The sequence below is a fragment of the Chlorocebus sabaeus genome, chromosome 28 (genome assembly GCF_047675955.1).
Source record: "Chlorocebus sabaeus isolate Y175 chromosome 28, mChlSab1.0.hap1, whole genome shotgun sequence".
Taxonomy (NCBI): domain Eukaryota; kingdom Metazoa; phylum Chordata; class Mammalia; order Primates; family Cercopithecidae; genus Chlorocebus; species Chlorocebus sabaeus.
The window spans coordinates 10289688-10308359 of record NC_132931.1 but is presented as its reverse complement, the minus strand read 5'-3'; the positions used below and the strand labels follow the sequence as shown (position 1 = coordinate 10308359).

At 47.0% G+C, this 18672-nt stretch overlaps 1 protein-coding gene across 1 annotated transcript in view; it reads left to right on the top strand.

The window, feature by feature from the left end:
* The first annotated feature begins 600 nt into the window (after positions 1–600).
* PRKRIP1 (PRKR interacting protein 1) overlaps positions 601–18672 on the top strand; it is a 31136-nt gene continuing 13064 nt past the window's right edge. Inside the window, exons 1-5 of the mRNA XM_008018432.3 lie at positions 601–782; positions 1825–1903; positions 3396–3496; positions 10740–10825; positions 14219–14283. Of these exons, the coding sequence (XP_008016623.2) occupies positions 657–782; positions 1825–1903; positions 3396–3496; positions 10740–10825; positions 14219–14283 (457 nt within the window). The 5' untranslated portion in view covers positions 601–656. The remainder of the gene's footprint in view (positions 783–1824; positions 1904–3395; positions 3497–10739; positions 10826–14218; positions 14284–18672) is intronic.

The following is an 18672-nucleotide window of genomic DNA, read 5'->3' as shown; positions in this document are numbered from 1 at the left end:
ATCACGAGTCAGGGCCTTTGTGAAATCCTGCTTGCAAGCAGAATGAGCAGACATGGTTCCTTAGGTTTACTACTTTGTCTGACACTACGAAAGGGTCATTCATTGGCAGAGGTGTATTTACTGGGGGCCAGGTATAGAGTAATTCGAGGGGGACAAAGGAGGCAGGTCCCAGTCTTCAGGGAGCTCAGTGACATGTTTGCGCTGTCTTATGTGAACAGGAGATTGTCAGAAATGGAGGAGGGGGCACCAGACCCAAGGAAGCGCCCGGACAAAGGCGGGAGGCGAGAAGTGCTGATGGAGAGGAGGTGCCGAGTGCATCAGCAGGGCTGCTCGGTGGCACGAAGACGCCCGCGGGGACAAGAGAGGTCGGCTAGGGCCAGGTTACTCAGGCACGGAGGGCCACCTCCCCTCCAGGGACGTGAGCATCTAGCTGCATTGATTTGTTGTTCAGGAACAGGAAGTGAAACCCCGCAGCTTTGATTACAATAACCCACGCCAGCCTCAGGCTCATGAATATTCAGCAGGCTGCTTCCGGCTCGCAACCCCGCCTCCGTCCCCCTCTGCGGAGACTGCGTCTGCGTCGCCGGCGCGCGGCTCTGTCGTCATACTTGCGCGCCGCCGCCGCTGCCGCTCGCCGGGGAAAGTGGAAGCCTGCTATGGCGAGCTCCGCCGCGTCCTCCGTGCGACCGCCGAGGCCCAAGAAAGAGCCGCAGACGCTCGTCATCCCCAAGAATGCCGCGGAGGAGCAGAAGCTTAAGCTGGAGCGGCTCATGAAGAACCCGGTGAGACGAAGCCTACCCCCTTCCTCTGCAGCGCCTCTGGGTTCCCGCAGGTCCACCTTCTCTACCTCCAAATTCAGAAACTTGGTATCCGACCCTCCCAGAGCAGTCTTTGGGGAGGAGGAGGAGAAGGCTGTCCTGGAGATAAGTGAACTTCCCGTCCTTGTGTGAGAGCCCAGCTTGAATGAAAGCACGGTGGAGCGGCTTCCCGTGCTCTAAGACCCCTTCTAGTTTAACTTTCTGTGAACAAAAAGCGTTAGACTGAAAAGGTAGAATTTGTGGGTTAGCAAAAGGGTATTTTCTAAACAACGCTGATCATTAGAGAGTGGCGGAGACGTTTGGAGCGAGTTACTCCTCTCCCGCCCACACCCCCTCCGGGCCTCGGTCCCCTCAATCATAAAAACAATTGAACGGGAACGTCCTTTATACCTTTAACTAGAAAAGCTTGACTCTTCTCCCCTCGTAGTGTTAAAGTTGGCGATTTCTAACTGGAAACTATGGCTTAGGTTTCTCAGTTCTGCTCTGGAAAGTGTAACCCTGGGAAGGTGTGGACTGTGTTATACCCAAGAGTACGTAGGATGAATAAAGCCACGACAGAGGGAAGAACACAAAATCAGCTCTGTGTCCAAGCAGCAAAGCAATCCTGCTTCATTCGTCAATTAAAATTCTTTGGTCATAAGAAATGTAACTTGGGGTGGACTTTGTGGCTCCTGCCTGTAATCTCAGCGCTTTGGGTTGCTAGGCGGGAGAATGGCCTGAGGCCAGGAAGGAGTTCAAGACCAGCCTAGGCAACATAGCCAGTCCCTGTCTCTACAAAAATAAAAAAAATTGCCTGGCATGGTGGTGCACACCTGTGAGTCCTAGCTACTCTGGAGACTGAAGCGGGAGGATCACTCGAGCCCAGGAGTTCAAGGCTGCAGTGAGCTATGATTGCACCACTGCACTCCAGCTTGAGGGACAGAGCAAGAAGCTGTCTCTAAAAAGAGAGAAGTAATTTTGTTAGCAGATTTATACTTAGAAATGCTTTCATGTTTAAATGTTACAGGACAAAGCAGTTCCAATTCCAGAGAAAATGAGTGAATGGGCACCTCGACCTCCCCCAGAATTTGTCCGAGATGTAATGGGTAATGTCTGTGTGTGTGTGTGTGTAAATATAATGTTTTAAGGTAGCTATAAAAGCCCTGTAGTTAGTATTTGTTAAATCTCTGATGAGGGGAAATGTTTACATGTTCAGTGTTTTGCTTTTACAATGATGGGGATATAGTTGCTTTTATTTGTTCATTTGACATCAGTAAATTTAGCTTAAGGGTTATAGTTGCTTATGGTTTGGTATTATAGAATTTTTTCCTGCACTGTTGCTTTTTTTTTCTTCTTCTTCTTTTGGAGATAGAGTCTCACTCTGTCACCCAGGCTGGTTTGCAGTGACACCATCTCGGCTCACTGCTACCTCCGCCTCCCAGGTTCAAGCAATTCTCCTGCCTCAGCCTCCTGAGTAGCTGGGACTACAGGCCTGTGCCACCACGCCTGGCTATTAGTAGAGACTGGGTTTCACTATGTTGGCCAGGCTGGTCTTGAACTGCCGACCTCAGGTGATCCGCCTGCCTTGGCCTCCCAGAGTGCTAGCATTACAGCTGTGAGCCACTGTGCCCAGCCATCTCCTGCATTATTCTTAATAACGCATTGTGGGTTTTTTTGTAAATAAAAATAGTTTTATTATTTTGTTGGATCATAAATTAACATATCTACAGGCATACCATGGAGATAGTGCGGGTTTAGTTCCAGGCAACCTAGTTAAAGTGAATGTCGCAATAAAAGGAATCATATAAATTCTTTTAGTTTCCTAGTGTACATACCAGTTTTCTTTATACTCTACTGTACTTTAATGTGCAGTAGCATTATGTCTTTAAAAAGCAACGTAGGCCAGGCGTGGTGGCTCATGCCTGTAATCCCAGCACTTTAGGAGGCTGAGGCAGGAGAACTGCTCGAGTTTGAGACCAGCCTGGGCAACATAGAAAGACTTCATCTCTACTAAAAATGTAAAAATTAGCCAGGCATAGTGGTGCACGCCTATGGTCCCAGCTACTTGGGAGGCTGAGGCAGGAGGATCGCTTGAGCCCAGGAGGTCGAGGCTCAAATGAGCTGTGATTGCGTCACTGCACTCCAACTTGGGTGACAGATCAAGACCCTGTCTCAAACAAAAAAAAAAAAAACTTAAGAAAAAACACTTTTACAAAAATATGATTATTCTACATATACTACTTTGTAAGCACCTTTTTTTCATTTAATGTATCATAGATGTCTTTTCAACTCACTGGAAATCTAGCATGGCAAATGTGAAATCATGGAGGAGGTGAGAAAGTCACTTAACCACAGTCTGCCCCTCCTGATACTGAATTTGAGTGGGATTTTTAGTGACTTCACATTCAACATGTTTATAACAAATAATGACATCTACAATATGCCAGGTACTGAGCCAGTTCTTTATACAGTGGGGAGAAAGGAAGGCATGGTCCCTTCCACGACTTCCACTGTTTGTTTCTTTAGTCCCCTTCGATTAAGGGTGACCTGTGTTGGTAGCTGAATTTCATCTAGAACCATGGACTGTCCTGGCTACAGGTTCAAGTGCTGGGGCCGGCAGTGGAGAGTTCCACGTGTACAGACATCTGCGCCGGAGAGAATACCAGCGACAGGACTACATGGATGCCATGGCTGAGAAGGTCAGTGAGCCAGAAGGCTGGTTGAGCCCCCATGTTTGGGCAGTGTGCATGTACTGCCTTTAGAAGAAAAACATTTGAGGAGGCCAGGCATGGTGGCTCGCGGCTGTAATCCCAGCACTTTGGAAGGCCAAGATGGGATCACCTAAGGTCAGGAGTTCGAGACCAACCTGACCAACATGGAGAAGCCCTGTCTCTACTAAAAATACAAAATTAGCCAGGCGCATGCTTGTAATCCCAGCTACTTGGGAGGCTGAGGCAGGAGAATTGCTTGAACCCCAGAGGCGAAGGTTGCAGTGAGCCAAGATCGTGCCATTTTCTCTCCAGCCTGGGCAACAAGAGTGAAACTCTGTCTCAAAAAAAAAAAAAGAAAAGAAAAGAAAAGAAAAAAGCACTTGAGGAAGAATAGATACGCTGGTTGTGGCTGGTGTGAGGTCTGCCTTCTATGGACAGCATAGCACGCAGAGTCCAGGTAAACCCTCAGTCAGAATCAACATAGCAAGATCCTTACACTAGACGAGGGATGGACAGTGAGAGTCTTCCTCGTGTGTGAAAGGGCACAGCTGAGACCCCGTTTCCCTCTAGGCCATTTGCCACGTGATAGAACAGCAAATGGGATCCCCACACCATTTAAGTTGTTACTTCTCTCTGTCATCCTCCCTCTTCTCCCTCTTAGCTGAATGCCTAAATGCAGTTAGCTGTGCATTTAGTGTGAACAGCAGCTTACTTTCACGACTGTGAAAGTGCATATAGTATCTGCCTCTTTGAGCATTTGAGCTTCCTGGCTCTGGAGCTGGCATTTCTTTGTGACAGGTGTCAAATAATAGACTATTTTAAGATTATTATTAATCTATAATAATTATAGGTTATTTGAGAATTGCTTCAGAAACCATATTTTGGGGGAGGGGTCGTTTTTAGAGACAGGTTGTCACTCTGTCGCACGTGCTGGAGTGAAAGGGCACAATCTCAGTTCACTGCAACCTCCGCCTACTGGGTTCAAGCGATTCTCCTCCCTCAGCCTCCCAAGTAGCTGGGATTACAGGCGTGTGCCACCACGCCTGGCTAATTTTGTATTTTTAGTAGAGATGGGGTCTCACCATGTTGGCCATGCTGGTCTCGAAATCCTGACCTCAAGTGATCCACCCACCTTGGCCTCCCAGAGTGCTGGGATTACAGGCATGAGCCACTGTGCCTGGCCCCCAAAAGCAGAATTTTTTCTAACTCAATTTTGGCCATTCCAATAAATTCTTACTTATTTTCTTCTATATCCTGGCTGTCTCTTTGGTTTAAATTTTCCCTAATGTTTTATTTTGAAAATTTCAAACAGAAAAGTTAAAAGAATTATGCAACACATATATCCACTCCCCCTTGACTTAACAATTCTGTTGTGCTGGATTTTCTTTATCACACACCTATCGATCTATCCATACCTCTATTGGTATGCATTGTATTATGTCTTCCCAGCAGTCCTGTTTCCAAGCCTCATTTTCCTTATCTATAAAATGGGGAAAATTATAATTCCTCCCTTCCAGAGCTCTACTCATACCTCTATTCCTCCCATCAATTCGTTGGTTTTTTGTTAGTTTGTTTTGGTGCATTTCAGAATACGCTGCAAACATCAGGACGTTCCATTCTTGAACATTCAAGCACGCACATTATTAAATAGGGTTTCATATTTGTGTATGCTTTTCTTTTTCCTTTTAAAGTAATATCTGGCCAGGAATGGTGGCTCATGCCTGTAATCCCAGTACTTTGGGAGGCCGAGGCAGGTGGATCACTTGAGGTCAGGAGTTCAAGACTAGCCTGGCCAACATACTGAAACCCCATCTCTACTAAAAATACAAAAAAGTTAGCCAGGCATGGTGGGTCGTGCCTGTAGTCCCAGCTCCTCAGGAAGCTGAGGCAGGAGAATCACTTGAATCCAGGAGGTACAGGTTGCAGTGAGCCAAGATCATGCCACTGCAGTCAGCCTGGGCAACAAGAGCTAAACTCCATCTCAAAAAAAATAAATAAAGTTAATGTCTACACAGAACCAAATGCCCAGATCACAAGTATACAATTTGATCACCCCAGAAAGTCCCTTCATACGTCTTTTCCCAGTCAACCATGACCCCAACCAGACAACCAGTTTTTTTCTCCCAGAAACTAATTGTGCCTGCTCTAAAACGTCATATAAATGGAATTACACAATATGGTCTCTTTTGTGCAAGGGTTCTTTCACCCAGCATGTTTAAAGAATCATCCCAGTTGTTGTACAGATCAGTAGTGTGTTCCTTTTTATGACTAAATAGTACAATATTTTATGATTATTTCTTGGTGTCATTTTTTTTTTCTTTTTTTTGAGACAGTCTCGCTCTGTCGCCCAGACTGGAGTGCAGGGATGCAATCTAGGCTCACTGCAACCTCCGTCTCCCGGGTTCCAGCGATTTTCCTGCCTCAGCCTCCCGAGTAACTGGGACAGTTGCCCGCCACCACGCCCAGCTAATTTTTGTGTTTTTAGTAGAAACAGGGTTTTACCATGTTGGCCAGACTGGTCTTGAACTCCTGACCTCAGGTAATCCACCCGCCTCGGCCTCCCAAAGTGCTGGGATCACAGGTGTGAGCCACCATGCCCGGCTAATTTTTGTAATTTTAGTAGAGATGGGTTTTCGCCATATTGGCCAGGTTGGTCTTGAACTCCTGACCTCAGGTCATCCACCCGCCTCGGCCTCCCAAAGTGCTGGGATTACAGGCGTGAGCCACCGCGCCAGTCACTTGGTGTCATTTTTAAAAGCATTTTACTTCCTCTAGGTAGAAATTTTCTAGAGTCTGATTTATTTTACTACACTACTGCAAAGCAAAATGCTAATGGGTAAAGTGGCTTCCTCTCTAATAAAAAGTAGACGAACAAATATCATTTTAAAGCATTTGGGCCAGGGGCGGTGGCTCACACCTGTAATCTCAGCAGTTTGGGAGGCTGAGGTGAGTGGATCACCTGAGGTCAGGAGTTCCAGGCCAGCCTGACCACCATGGTGAAACCCCGTCTCTACTAAAAATACAAAAATTAGCCGGGCGTGGTGGCACATGCCTATAATCCCATCTACTTGAGAGGCTGAGACAGGAGAATTGCTTGAACCCGGGAGGTGGAGGTTGTAGTGAGCCGAGATGGTGCCGTTACCCTCCAGTCCTGGCAACAAGAACAAAACTCTGTCTCAAAAAAAAAAAAAAAAAAGAGGCCGGGTACAGTGGCTCACGCTTGTAATCCCAGCACTTTGGGAGGCCAAGGAGAGGGGTCACCTGAGGCCAGGAGTTTGAGACCAGCCTGGCCAACATGGTGAAACCTTGTCTCTACTTCAAATACAAAAAATTAGCTGGACATGGTAGTACACACCTATAATCCCAGCTACTTGGGAGGCTGAGGCAAGAGAATCGTTTGAACCCAGGAGGTGGAGTTGCAGTGAGCCGAGATTGTGCCATTGTACTCCAGACTAAGGGACAAGAGCGAGACTCGGTCTCAAAAAAAAAAAAAAAGCATTTATTTGAACCTCTGTAAAGTGCCACAAATATATTCTACGAAATAATAGGCACCCTGGCCATACTGAGGAAAGGGACTTTTTTGGATGCAAATTCTAAAATTAGTAACGCAACAATCCCTCACCCTTATTAGAAGAAGTCAGATGTACATTTGGAAAATCAAAAGGAACCTGCCAAATAACATTTGATTTTTTTTTTATTTTAAGAGACAGCGTCTCACTCTATTGTCCGAGTTGGACCTCAGCCTCCTCTGTAGCTGGGACTAAAGGCACTTTTCTCCTGGGCATTTCTGGAGGAACTTTGGTCTCCAATTAAAAAACGACAGACCAGACAGGTACCACCCAGGTGGCACTTGACACGCCATCATACCCAGTTTTGTTTTTTTTGTTTTTTTGCTTTTTTTGAGACTGAGTCTCACTGTCACCCAGGCTGGAGTGCAGTCGCCCGATCTCGGCTCACTACAAGCTCCGCCTTCCGCCTCCCAGGTTCACGCCATTCTCTTGAGTAGCTGGGACTGCAGTCACCTGCCACCACACCCAGCTAATTTTTCTGTATTTTTAGTAGAGACAGAGTTTCACTGTGTCAGCTAGGATGGTCTCAATCTCCTGACCTCGTGATCTGCCTGCCTCGGCTTCCCAAAGTGCTGGGATTACAGGCGTGAGCCACCACGCCCGGCCATCACACCCAGCTTTGGTTTTTATTAATAGTAAGACAGGAAGGCCGGTGCAGTGGCTCACACCTGTGATCCCAGCACTTTGAGAGACCGAGGCAGGAAGATCACTTGAGCTCAGGAGTTTGAGACTAGCCTGGCCAACATGGCAAAACTCCATCTCTACTAAAAATACAAAAATCTGCTGAAAACTCTGTCTCAAAAAAAACAAAAACAAAAATTAATCAGGCGCAGTGGTTATGCCTGTAATCCCAACTACTCGGGAGGCTGACGCAGGAGAATCACTTGAACCTGGGAGACGGCAGTTGCAGTGAGCCGAGATTGTGCCACTGCACTTCAGCCTGGGCGACAGAGTGAGACTCTGTCTGAAAAAGAAGAAAAAGTCCTGCTTTGGGCACAGGATAGGGTCATCATTGTGCTGGCTGTCAACTGATACTTGCTTGTCCTGTAGTTTTTTTGGCCCCTGGGTGTTGGTGGTGGTTCTTGTTCCTGCCATCTTCTGTTGGTAGCAATCTCAATCCTAGTGAGAAGTATTAGACAGTTTTTGTCAAAATTCTACCAGGTCACTGCAATGGGTTTGCCTGTCAAAAATAATGATCTGTGTATAGAAGCCATCAAGCTGGGTGCGGTGGCTCACGCCTGTAATCCCAGCACTTTGGGAGGCCAAGGTGGGAGGATCACTTGAGCCCAGGAGTTTGAGCGCAGGCAACATGGCAAGACCCCATCTCTGCGAAGAATACAAAGACTAACCAGATGTGGTGGCACCTGCCTGTAGTCCCAGCTACTTGGGAGGCTGAGGCGGGAGGATCGCTTGAGGCTGGACAGTCAAGGCTGCAATGAGCTGTGATCACGCCACTGTATTCTAGCCTGAGTGACTGAGCAAGACCCTGTCTCAGGAAGAAAGAGGGTAGGGGGGACTGAGGAAGGGAAAGGAAAAGAAACTACTATCAGAAACACTTTTATTTTTATAAACTATTTTAGAGGGGAGGACATAGAGCAGATTGCTGTCTCAAACACTATAAATTAGTCTGAAGTTTTTATATATGGATTCAGGATTCAGAGAAAAAACAAAAAAAAAATGTTCCGCAAACCTTGGCCTCCATGCAGATGCAAAGATTCTTGTTTTGAATGGCAAAAGACAGTCTCTTGAGATTTTTTTAAAAAGGCAAGAGCATCCTCATTTTTTAGTGACTGACAGATCACCTCCATCAAAGCCCAGTCCCACTCACCCCTGCTTGAGACATTGCCTCTGCCAGGTACGGCAGCCAGCTGGGGCTCTGTTTCGTTCACTTGCTGGTAAATTCGGCTTCTTCAGCAGCACAGAGTAAGACATTCACAGCTCAGATTTTTTTTTTTTTTTTCTTCCTGAGACAGAGTCTCGCTCTGTCACCCAGGCTGGAGTGTGATCTTGGCTTGCTACAGCCTCTGCCTGCTGGGTTCAAGCAGTTCTCATGTCTGAGTCTCCCGAGTACCTGGGATTACAGGCGCCTGCCACCACGCCTGGCTAATTTTTTATTTTTAGTAGAGACGGGATTTCACCATGTTGCCCAGGCTGGTCTCGAACTCTGGACCTCAGGTGATCTGCCCGCCTCAGCCTCCCAGTGTGCTGGGATTACAGGCGTGAGCCACCGCACGCGGCCTTCACAGCTCAGCTTCTAAGCAAACCAAATCTTTTAGAGTTAAGTCATTTGCTTTTTGGTCGTCCAGAAAGTTGGTTAATTAAAGTTGATTTCCTTCCTGAAGGGATATTTTCTGCCCTCGGAGAGAGGGCTTGTTTGGTTTGGTTTCTGTGCCACTATAAGCAGATGCATACAGCCCTGGTGGTGCAGACCAGCAGAGGTGTTGAAGGCACCTCTCCGTCCTTTGCCGGCTCCTTATTTTTTGCTCCATTGACCTTTATGGCTGTGACTGGAAGAAACAAGAGATGACACTTTGAATCAGTAGATATCCTTGTAGTTTACAGGTGCTTTTCTATTTTTTTGAGGCAGAGCTCTCCCTCTGTCGCCTAGACTGGTGTGCAGTAGCGTGATTTCCGATCACTGCAACCTCTGCCTCCCAGGTTCAAGTGATTCTCCTGCCACAGCCTCCCGAGTATCAGCCTCCCAAAGTACTGGGATTACAGGCATAAGCCATTGTGCCCAAACCCTTATTTCATTATTATTCTTAACAGCTCTGAGAGAGGAATTACAATTTTCCCCATTTTATAGATGAGGAGACTGAGGCTTGGAGACAGAACTGCTGAGAAGTAATGCAGTCGATACAAATATATGTGTAGGTGTGGATGCGTGCTTAGCAGCAGGTCATGGCAGCAGATGGCATGTGTTATGCTGCTTTAGAATCAGTCATTTGGTGGCTGGACACAGTGGCCTGTAAACTCAGCACTTTGGGAGACAGAGGTGGGAAGATCCTTTGAGGCCAGGAGTTTAAAACCAGCCTGGACAACATAGCCAGACCTGTCTCTACAAAATAAACATAAAAATTAGCCAGATGTAATGGCATGCACCCATAGTCCCAAGTACTCAGGAAACTGAGACAGGAGGATCTATCGAACCCAGGAGTTCAAGGTTGTAGTGAGCTATTGTGCTACTGCACTCCAGCCTAGGCGACAGAGTAAGACCTCGTCTCAAAACCAAAACAAAAAACTCAGCCATCTGGTAACTATGGTTGGGCTTAGGGCTTGAAAATTCCATGGTTCTAACCCTCCTGCCATTCCTTCTAATGAGCTCTGGGCAGTGTCCGAGGTCCCGGCTGAGCAGACAGTGAGCGCTGCCCTCAGGGTGTCCTCTGCACTCCCTCCTGTGTCATCTCCTGTATCATGCTGTGCCTGAGTGGTGCCTCAATCAACTGAAAGAGTTACTTCGCCAGCCATTGGAGAGCTATGTATTGATTACCTGCCCTGCCTCTGGTACAGGCTTTTAAAGTTAAAATGGCCCTGGGGACCCGAGTAGTGCCTCTAGCACCCCCAGTGGTGTGACTTCTAGGACTCTCCTACTTAGCCTGAGCAAAACCTCCCACAGTCTACCCAGACCCGAGCACGTCTAAACGATTTGGGTTTTGTTGCAGCAAAAATTGGATGCAGAGTTTCAGAAGAGACTGGAAAAGAATAAAATTGCTGCAGAGGAGCAGACTGCAAAGCGCCGGAAGAAGCGGTAAGAGGCATGGCCTAACTGTGATGACACTTAAGGGCCCGGGTGGTGACGGGGTGAGCTGAGTCCTTGCAGTTGGTAGTAGTTCCTCTGCACGACCTATAGGGGTCATGAGTGTAGAACAGTGACTTATATTACCTGAGCAGAGCGCAAGTTCTTATGACCCTCCAGCTGGTTACAGCTTGTCCAGAGCTTGCAAGTCAGGACTTCGGTGATCACATTGATTTCTGTGTCTCCTTCACGTCTGCATTTTTTTTTTTTTTTTTTTTTTTTTTTTTGAGACAAAGTCTCACTGTGTCCCCCAGGCTGCAGTGCAGTGGCACAATCTCGGCTCACTGCAACCTCCACCTCCTGCATTCAAGCATTTCTCCTGCCTCAGCCTCCCGAGTAGCTGGGATTACAGGTGCCCGTCACCACACCTGGCTAATTTTTGTATTTTTGGTAGAGACGAGGTTTCACCATGTTGGCCAGGCTGGTCTCAAACTCCTCACCTCAGGTGATCTGCCTGCTTTGGCCTCCCTAAGTGCTGGGATTACAGGCATGAGCTACTGCGCCCGGCTGAATCTGTATTTTAACAAGGTGCTGCAGCCAAACTTCCCATTTAGCAAGTTTCTTAGATTAGGGTTTATGACTCCCTCGAGTGACTACATGGTGTGTTTATATGTGTATCTGTGTGTTTACATAAGTGGCCCCTCAACATTTACAATTAGAGCTGAGCAAGATTCTAACAACAGCCCCTAAATATCTTGAAATGAAAAAGCATCTTTAGGGACCAGGCATGGTGGCTCACAGCTGTAATCTCAGCACTTCGGGAGGCCAGGGCAGGAGGATCGTTTGAACCCAGGGGGCTGAGGCTGCAGTGAGTTACGATCGTACCACTGCGCTCCAGCCTGGGTGACAAAGTGCAACCCTATCTCTATAATCATAAATTTTTTTTAAAAAAAGCATCCCCGTTATTTCTAAGGTTGCTTTGCCTCAGGTCTCCCCGGGATTTGCTCTTGAATCCTAATGAAAGCAGCTGATAAGGACGGACTGGCACTGGCAGAGTCATGCAAAACTTTTGGTTGGTGCAAAAGTAACTGCAGTTTTGGACCGTGAATTTTAGATCATTATAACTAGGCTCAAACATGTTTATTAATCAAAATAGGAACCATTACAATCAACACATTTTTGCCAACGAGAAATAAGTTTATTTCTGTAACGTAAAAATCCATCTCCAGGATTTGAAGAAGTCTTAGAAAGCGTTTTCTGTGGCCGGGCGTGGTGGCTCACGCCTCTAATCCCAGCACTTTGGGAGGCCGAGACGGGCGGATCATGAGGTCAGGAGATCGAGACCATCCTGGCTAACACAGTGAAACCCCGTCTCTACTAAAAAACACAAAAAACTAGCCGGGCAAAGTGGCAAGCACCTGTAGTCCCAGCTACTCGGGAGGCTGAGGCAGGAGAATGGCGTGAACCCAGGAGGCGGAGCTTGCAGTGAGCTGAGATCCAGCCACTGCACTCCAGCCTGGACAAGAGAGCCAGACTCCGCCTCAAAAACAAAACAAAACAAAAAAACAAAACAAGAAAGCGTTTTCTGCATCCTGCTGGTTGTGTTAGTGCTTTCCCTGCAAAAAGTTGTCAGAGTGCTTGAAGAAGTGGTAGTCAGTTGACAAGAAGTCAAGTGAATATGGTGGATGAGGCAAAACATTGCAGCCCAATTTGTTCAACCTTTGAAGCGCTGGTTGTGCGACGTGTGGTCAGGCATTGTCCTAGAGAAGAATTTGGCCCCTTCTGTCGATCAGCGCTGGCTGCAGGCATCGTTTTCAGTGCCTCTCACCAATTTGCTGTGCATACCTCTCCAGTGTAATGGTTTCACCGGGATTCAGAAAGCTGTAGTGGATCAGACCAGCAGCCAGCCAGCAAGCAGTGACCATGACCTTTTTTTGGTGCGAGTTTGGCTTTGGGAAGTGCTTTGGAGCTGCTTCTTGGTCCAGCCACTGAGCTGGTCGTCGCCGGTTGTCATGTAAAGTCCACTTTTCATCACATGTCATAATCTGATCGAGAAATGGTTCATTGTTGTTGTGTAGGGTAAGAGAAGACGACACTTCAAAATTTTTTTTTATTTTTGCTCAGCTCACGAGGCACCCTCTTATTGAGCTCTCTCACCTTTCCAGTTTGCTTCAAATGCTGAATGACCGTAGAATGGTCGATGCTGAGTTCTTTAGCTACTTCTCATGTAGTTGTAAGAGGATCAGCTTCCTGATTGCTCTCAATTGGTCGTTGTCCAGTGACCAATGGCTAGCCACGATGCTCATCTTCAAGGCTCTCGTATCCTTTGCAAAATTTCTTGCCCCAGCACTGCACTGTACATTCGTTAGCAGTTCCTGGGCCAAATGCGTTGTTGATGTTGTGAGTTGTCTCCACTGCTCTACTACCCATTTTGAATTTGAATGAGAAAATCACTTGAATTTGCTATTTGTCTAGCATCGTTTTCATAGTCTAAACATAAACAAGTAATAAGTCATTAGCAAAAAAAAAAAAAAAAAGCCCATGAAAATGATGTATGACATAATCACATCTATTAAAGAATATATTGGCTGGGCGCGGTGGCTCATGCCTGTAATCCCAGCACTTTGGGAGGTGAAGGTGGGCAGATCACGAGGTCAGGAGATCGAGACCATCCTGGCTAACACAGAGAAACCCCGTCTCTACTGAAAATACAAAAAATTAGATGGGTGTGGTGGCAGGCACCTGTAGTCCCAGCTACTAGGGAGTCTGAGGCAGGAGAATGGTGTGAACCCAGGAGGCAGAGCTTGCAGTGAGCCAAGATCGCGCCGCTGCACTCCAGCCTGGGTGACAGAGCGAGACTGTGTCTCAAAAAAAAAAAAAAAAGAATATATTCCAGGCCAGGCGCGGAGGCTCACACCTGTAATCCCAGCACTTTGGGAGGCGGAGGCAGGCGGATCACGAGGTCAGGAGATCGAGACCATCCTGGCTAACACAGTGAAACCCCATCTCTACTAAAAATACAAAAAATTAGCAGGGTGTGGTGGCGGGTGCCTGTAGTCCCAGCTGCTAGGGAAGCTGAGTCAGGAGAATGGCGTGAACCTGGGAGGCAGAGCTTGCAGTGAGCCGAGATTGCACCACTGCACTCTAGACTGGGCGACAGAGCCAGACTCCATCTCACACACACACACACACACACACACACAAAGAATATATTCCAATAGCAAATAGCAAATTCCAGCAATGCAAAAACGGCAATTACTTTTGCACTCACCTAATATTTTTCTTATTTTGTTGTAATGTTTGTGTTATTCCACAGGTTTTAAAGATACCATAATAAGGTGTTTATTTTCTAAAATATACCATAAGGTAGTTAAGGAATCAATGTATATGGTTTTACATTTTTAGCCAGAAGTTAAAAGAGAAGAAATTACTGGCAAAGAAGATGAAACTTGAACAGAAGAAACAAGAAGGTGAGTGGTGCCCACTTTTCTTGGTTGTAGCCTCTTTCTTGGTGTTGGTCACAGTGGCTGAACTGTCGGGAAACACAGGGATGGAGAGTTTGGGCTGGTTGGCTGGCCACTGAAGAAATAACAGCTTATTCATATTAGCTAGAACCCACTGAATTGCAAGTATCAGAAAACCAAACTGGCTTACGCAAAAAGATGCTGGCTCAAGTTAGGTTGAGGACAGACCTCCCTTCGGGCACGGCTGGTCAGGGAGATCAGTGACATTATTGGTTACTGACATCTCCCCCTCTGTCCTGGTGTCCCGTCCTCAGGCCGCTCACACTCCTTGTGGTTTTGAGGTGCCTGCAGCAGCTCTTGGGGCTACATCCCTCCTCAATATTGTCCAGGAGGGAAAATTGAGAGGATGCCTCAACTTTCCTAGCCAAAAGTCTTTTTATGTCTCTCTGACTCTGATTGAGTCACTTGTCAGGTCAGATAAGAATGCTTTTGACTACAAGCAACAGAATGCAGCAACGAAGTGCCTAAACCACGAGGAGTTGGTATTTTTTACAGGATGAGAAATCTGGTAGTAGGTGGCAGCGTGACGTGGCTCAGCAGTGTGGGCTGGCTCCCCCGCACATGCCTTGGCCTTTACCCCAAGGGTGTGAGGTGGCTGCCGTGGCTTCTGGCACCATACCTGTGTTCAAAGCAGGAAGAAGGGGAGTAAGGTACTTATGTGGTCTGCCCCTTTTATATTGGAGAGCAAAAGTTTCTCCAGAAGTACCCAGAAGACATCACCTTAAATACTAGGTCACTTTGCCATCCCTAGCTGCCATCAGGCTAGAGGAATAGAAAACAGAACTGTTGTAACCAACTCAAACCTATCATGATCCAGCACTGCAAGCTGAGTACATTGCCGCCCCAGCCAGATTCGAGGTACCGTTAATAAGGAAGAGTCGGGGGCAGGATTGGCTATTAGGTCAGCATCCTACCGTGCTGCCAATCCTGCCGCCTCTGAACTCATCACAATGCTGGGGTGCTGTGCCCCATCCCTGGAAACTCTTGTACTGTGAATAAGGGAGGGGGGCCCCAGCTGGAAAGGGCCAAGGATGCTAAGAGATCAAAAAATGACACTGTCCCCCACATGACTGAGTCTGTGGCTATTCCCTGCTTGACTGGGTCTGTTTCCCAAGTGCATGATTGTAGTTTTTGGTTTTAGGGTGAAGTCAGACTTTCATTGATGTATTAAAATACAGTTGGGCTGGGCATGGTGGCCCATGCCTGTAATCCCAGCTACTTGGGAGGCTGAGGCAGGAGAATGACTTGAACCCAGGAGGCTGAGGTTGCAGTGAGCCAAGATCGTGCCATTGCACTCCAGCCTGGGCAACAAGAGCAAAACTCCATCTCAAAAAAATAAAACAGGCCGGGCACAGTGGTTCATGCCTGTAATCCCAACACTTTGGGAGGCCAAGGCAGGTGGATCACCTGAGGTCAGGAGTTCGAGACCAGCCTTGCCAACATGGTGAAACCCCATCTCTACAAAAAATACAAAAATTAGCTGGGCGTGATGACAGGCACCTGTAATCCCAGCTACTCGGGAGGCTGAGGCAGGAGAATTGCTTGAACCTGGGAGCATAGGTTGCAGTGAGCCAAGATTGTGCCATTGCCTGGGTGACAGGAGCAAAACTCTGTCTCAAAAATAAATAAAATAAAATAAAGTATGATTGGCCACTTAAGAACTGCTCCTTATGAGTTGTAAATCTACTATGTGACACATCGGATATAGTTTTAGGTTGTTTCTCACCCTTTCCTGGAAGAAATTATTTTAAACTGCTAAAATGTGACTGATAGGACCTCGTCCCTCAAATAAACTACTTCATCACTTTCCACTCCACCGCAGCAGTAGATCATGGAACTACTTGGCCCAAGGAGGAGGATTGGGCACAAAAGCTATTCTCACAATCTGTTGAGGGGATATTGTAGCTTGGACCTATTATATTTGGAAATTTGAGACCAGCCTGGGCAGCATAGCAAGACCCCATCTCTACAAACAATAAAAAATCAGCCGGGCATGGTGGTGCACACCCGTAGTCCCAGCTTTTAGGGAGGCTGGGGCAGGAGGATTGCTTGAACCCAGGAGTGCAATACTAGTCTGGGCAACATAGTAAGACCCCATCTCTACACAAAATTTTAAAAATTAGTCAGGTGTGGTGGTGCACACCTGTCGTCCTAGCTACTCTGGAGGCTGAGGTGGGAGAGTCGCCTGAGCCCTGGAGGTCAAGACTGCAGTGAGCCATGATTGTGCCACTGCACTGCAGTCTGGGTGATAGAGCAAGATTCTGTCTCCAAACAGCAACAACAACAAATATATATTAAAAAAATAGGTCTCCTTTGCTGAGTAATTTGACCCTCCCTCCTCAGGGTTTGTTGGTTTTGCTGCTTATCATTGTCATTGTTGCTGTTTGTGTGTTTAGTGACTTTCCTAACAAATTCTGTAAAACCTGTATTCTTTGTTGTGTTTGGACTCCAAAGTCTCTGCCTGATCAGCTTAGTTGGTCAGTGGAAGATGAGAGATTTCCTTGAACGTCTTGAACCACCAGTCTTTGGCAAAGACTGTCTCCCAGTCTTTGCCAAGGACCTCTGTGTGTGTATTGGAATTTGCCTCCAACACCCTGGCAGGCAGTCTGCAATTTGCTGTAGCCTTTACTTCCTGCTTGCACAGAGCCTCCAGGGCAGCAGAAGTGAACAGTCAGGGCCTTGACTGGCTTTCTTGGGCATGTGCACTGTTCTGGTGGCCCTCTAGAGTCCCAGCTTTTCCTTTTAAGCTTTTTGGTCAGTTTCTTGTTTGTGTCAATTGTTACTGCTGTCTTGGTTGATGGGATGTTAAACAGTTGTCACTGATGGTTTTTGACAAACGCCCAGGGGAAAAAGCTGTTCATGTTGAGTGAGCTGAACTCAATGCTGAGTCAGATCAACGGAAGACAAGCCTTGCAGGTAGACGTTTCCAGGGATCTGCCAGACAGGTCAACTAGGGCCAGTGCCCTGGGAATGGAACTTGCAACAGCCCCCAAACCAGTCAACCTCCTCCTGTTTTTACAGCTGCTGTGGCAGGGGGGCTCTTGGTTTTCAAGGCTCCTTCAGATCTGGGGAGAGGGAGATGGGAAATTAAAACCCACAGAGCTCATGCTCTTAGTGAGGTTCAGGCATTTGAACAGTTCGAGGAGCATTTCCAGAGTTCTGAAAAAGTTGATTTTTAGGATATTTGCCAGTGTTCTGTTACCTTTATGGAGAAGCAGATTTTTGGAGGCCCTTACTCTGCCATTCATCCCTTTAGATTTTAACTTTCAAACAACACTGCATTTGAAGTGTGTTTCCTGTACGTCAAATGTTTGGGTCATGTTTTTAAATTCATTCTGACAGTCTGTCTCTTTCTTGATATGTTTGGATTCATTTTATTTGTTTTTTGTTTTCATTTTTGTGTTTTTGAAGGAAGATCTCACTTTGTCACCCAGGCTGGAGTGCAGCAGTGCAATCGTGGCTCACAGCAGCCTCAAACTCCTGGTAGGCTCAAGCAGTCCTCCTACCTCAGCCTCTTGAGTAGCTGGGGACTACAGGTGTGTACCACCATGCCTGGCTAATGTGTTATTTTTTTGCAGAGATGGGGTCTCATTATGTTGCCCAGGCTTGTCTTGAACTCCTGGGCTCAAGTGATCCTTCCACCTCAGCCTCCCAAGTAGCTGGGACCACAGGCCTGTGCCACCACACTCAGGTAATTTTTGTATTTTTTATAGAAACTGAGTTTCTCTGTTTCAAACTCTTAAGCTCAAGTGATCTTCCCACCTTGGCCTTCCAAAGTGCTGGGATTTCAGGCGTGAGCCACCATGTGAGGCTGTCGTGCTTTTTCTCTGGCTGCTTGCTTTTTTTTTTTTTTTAAGATGGAGTCTTGCTCTATCACCCAGGCTGGAGTGCAGTGGTGTAATCTTGGCTCACTGCAACCTCCACCTCCTGGGTTCAAGCAGTTCTTCTGCCTCAGCCTCCCTGATAACTGAGATTACAGGCGCATACCACCATGCCCAGCTAATTTTTGTATTTTTGGTAGGGATGGGGTTTCACCGTGTTGGCCAGTCTGATCTCGAACTCCTGACCTCAGGTGATCCCCCCACCTCAGCCTCCCAAAGTGCTGGGATTACAGATGTGAACCACCACACCTGACCTTAGTTCTATTTTTAATTTTTGGGTAATCACCATACTCTTTCATAGTGACTGAACCATTTTATACTCCCACCAGTGCAAAAGGGCTGTAATGTCTCCACATCCTCACCAACACTTATTTTCTGTTTTTTGGGGTTTTTTGTTTTTAGGTAACTATCTTAATGGGTGTGAAGTGGTATCTCACTACAGTATTGATTTGCA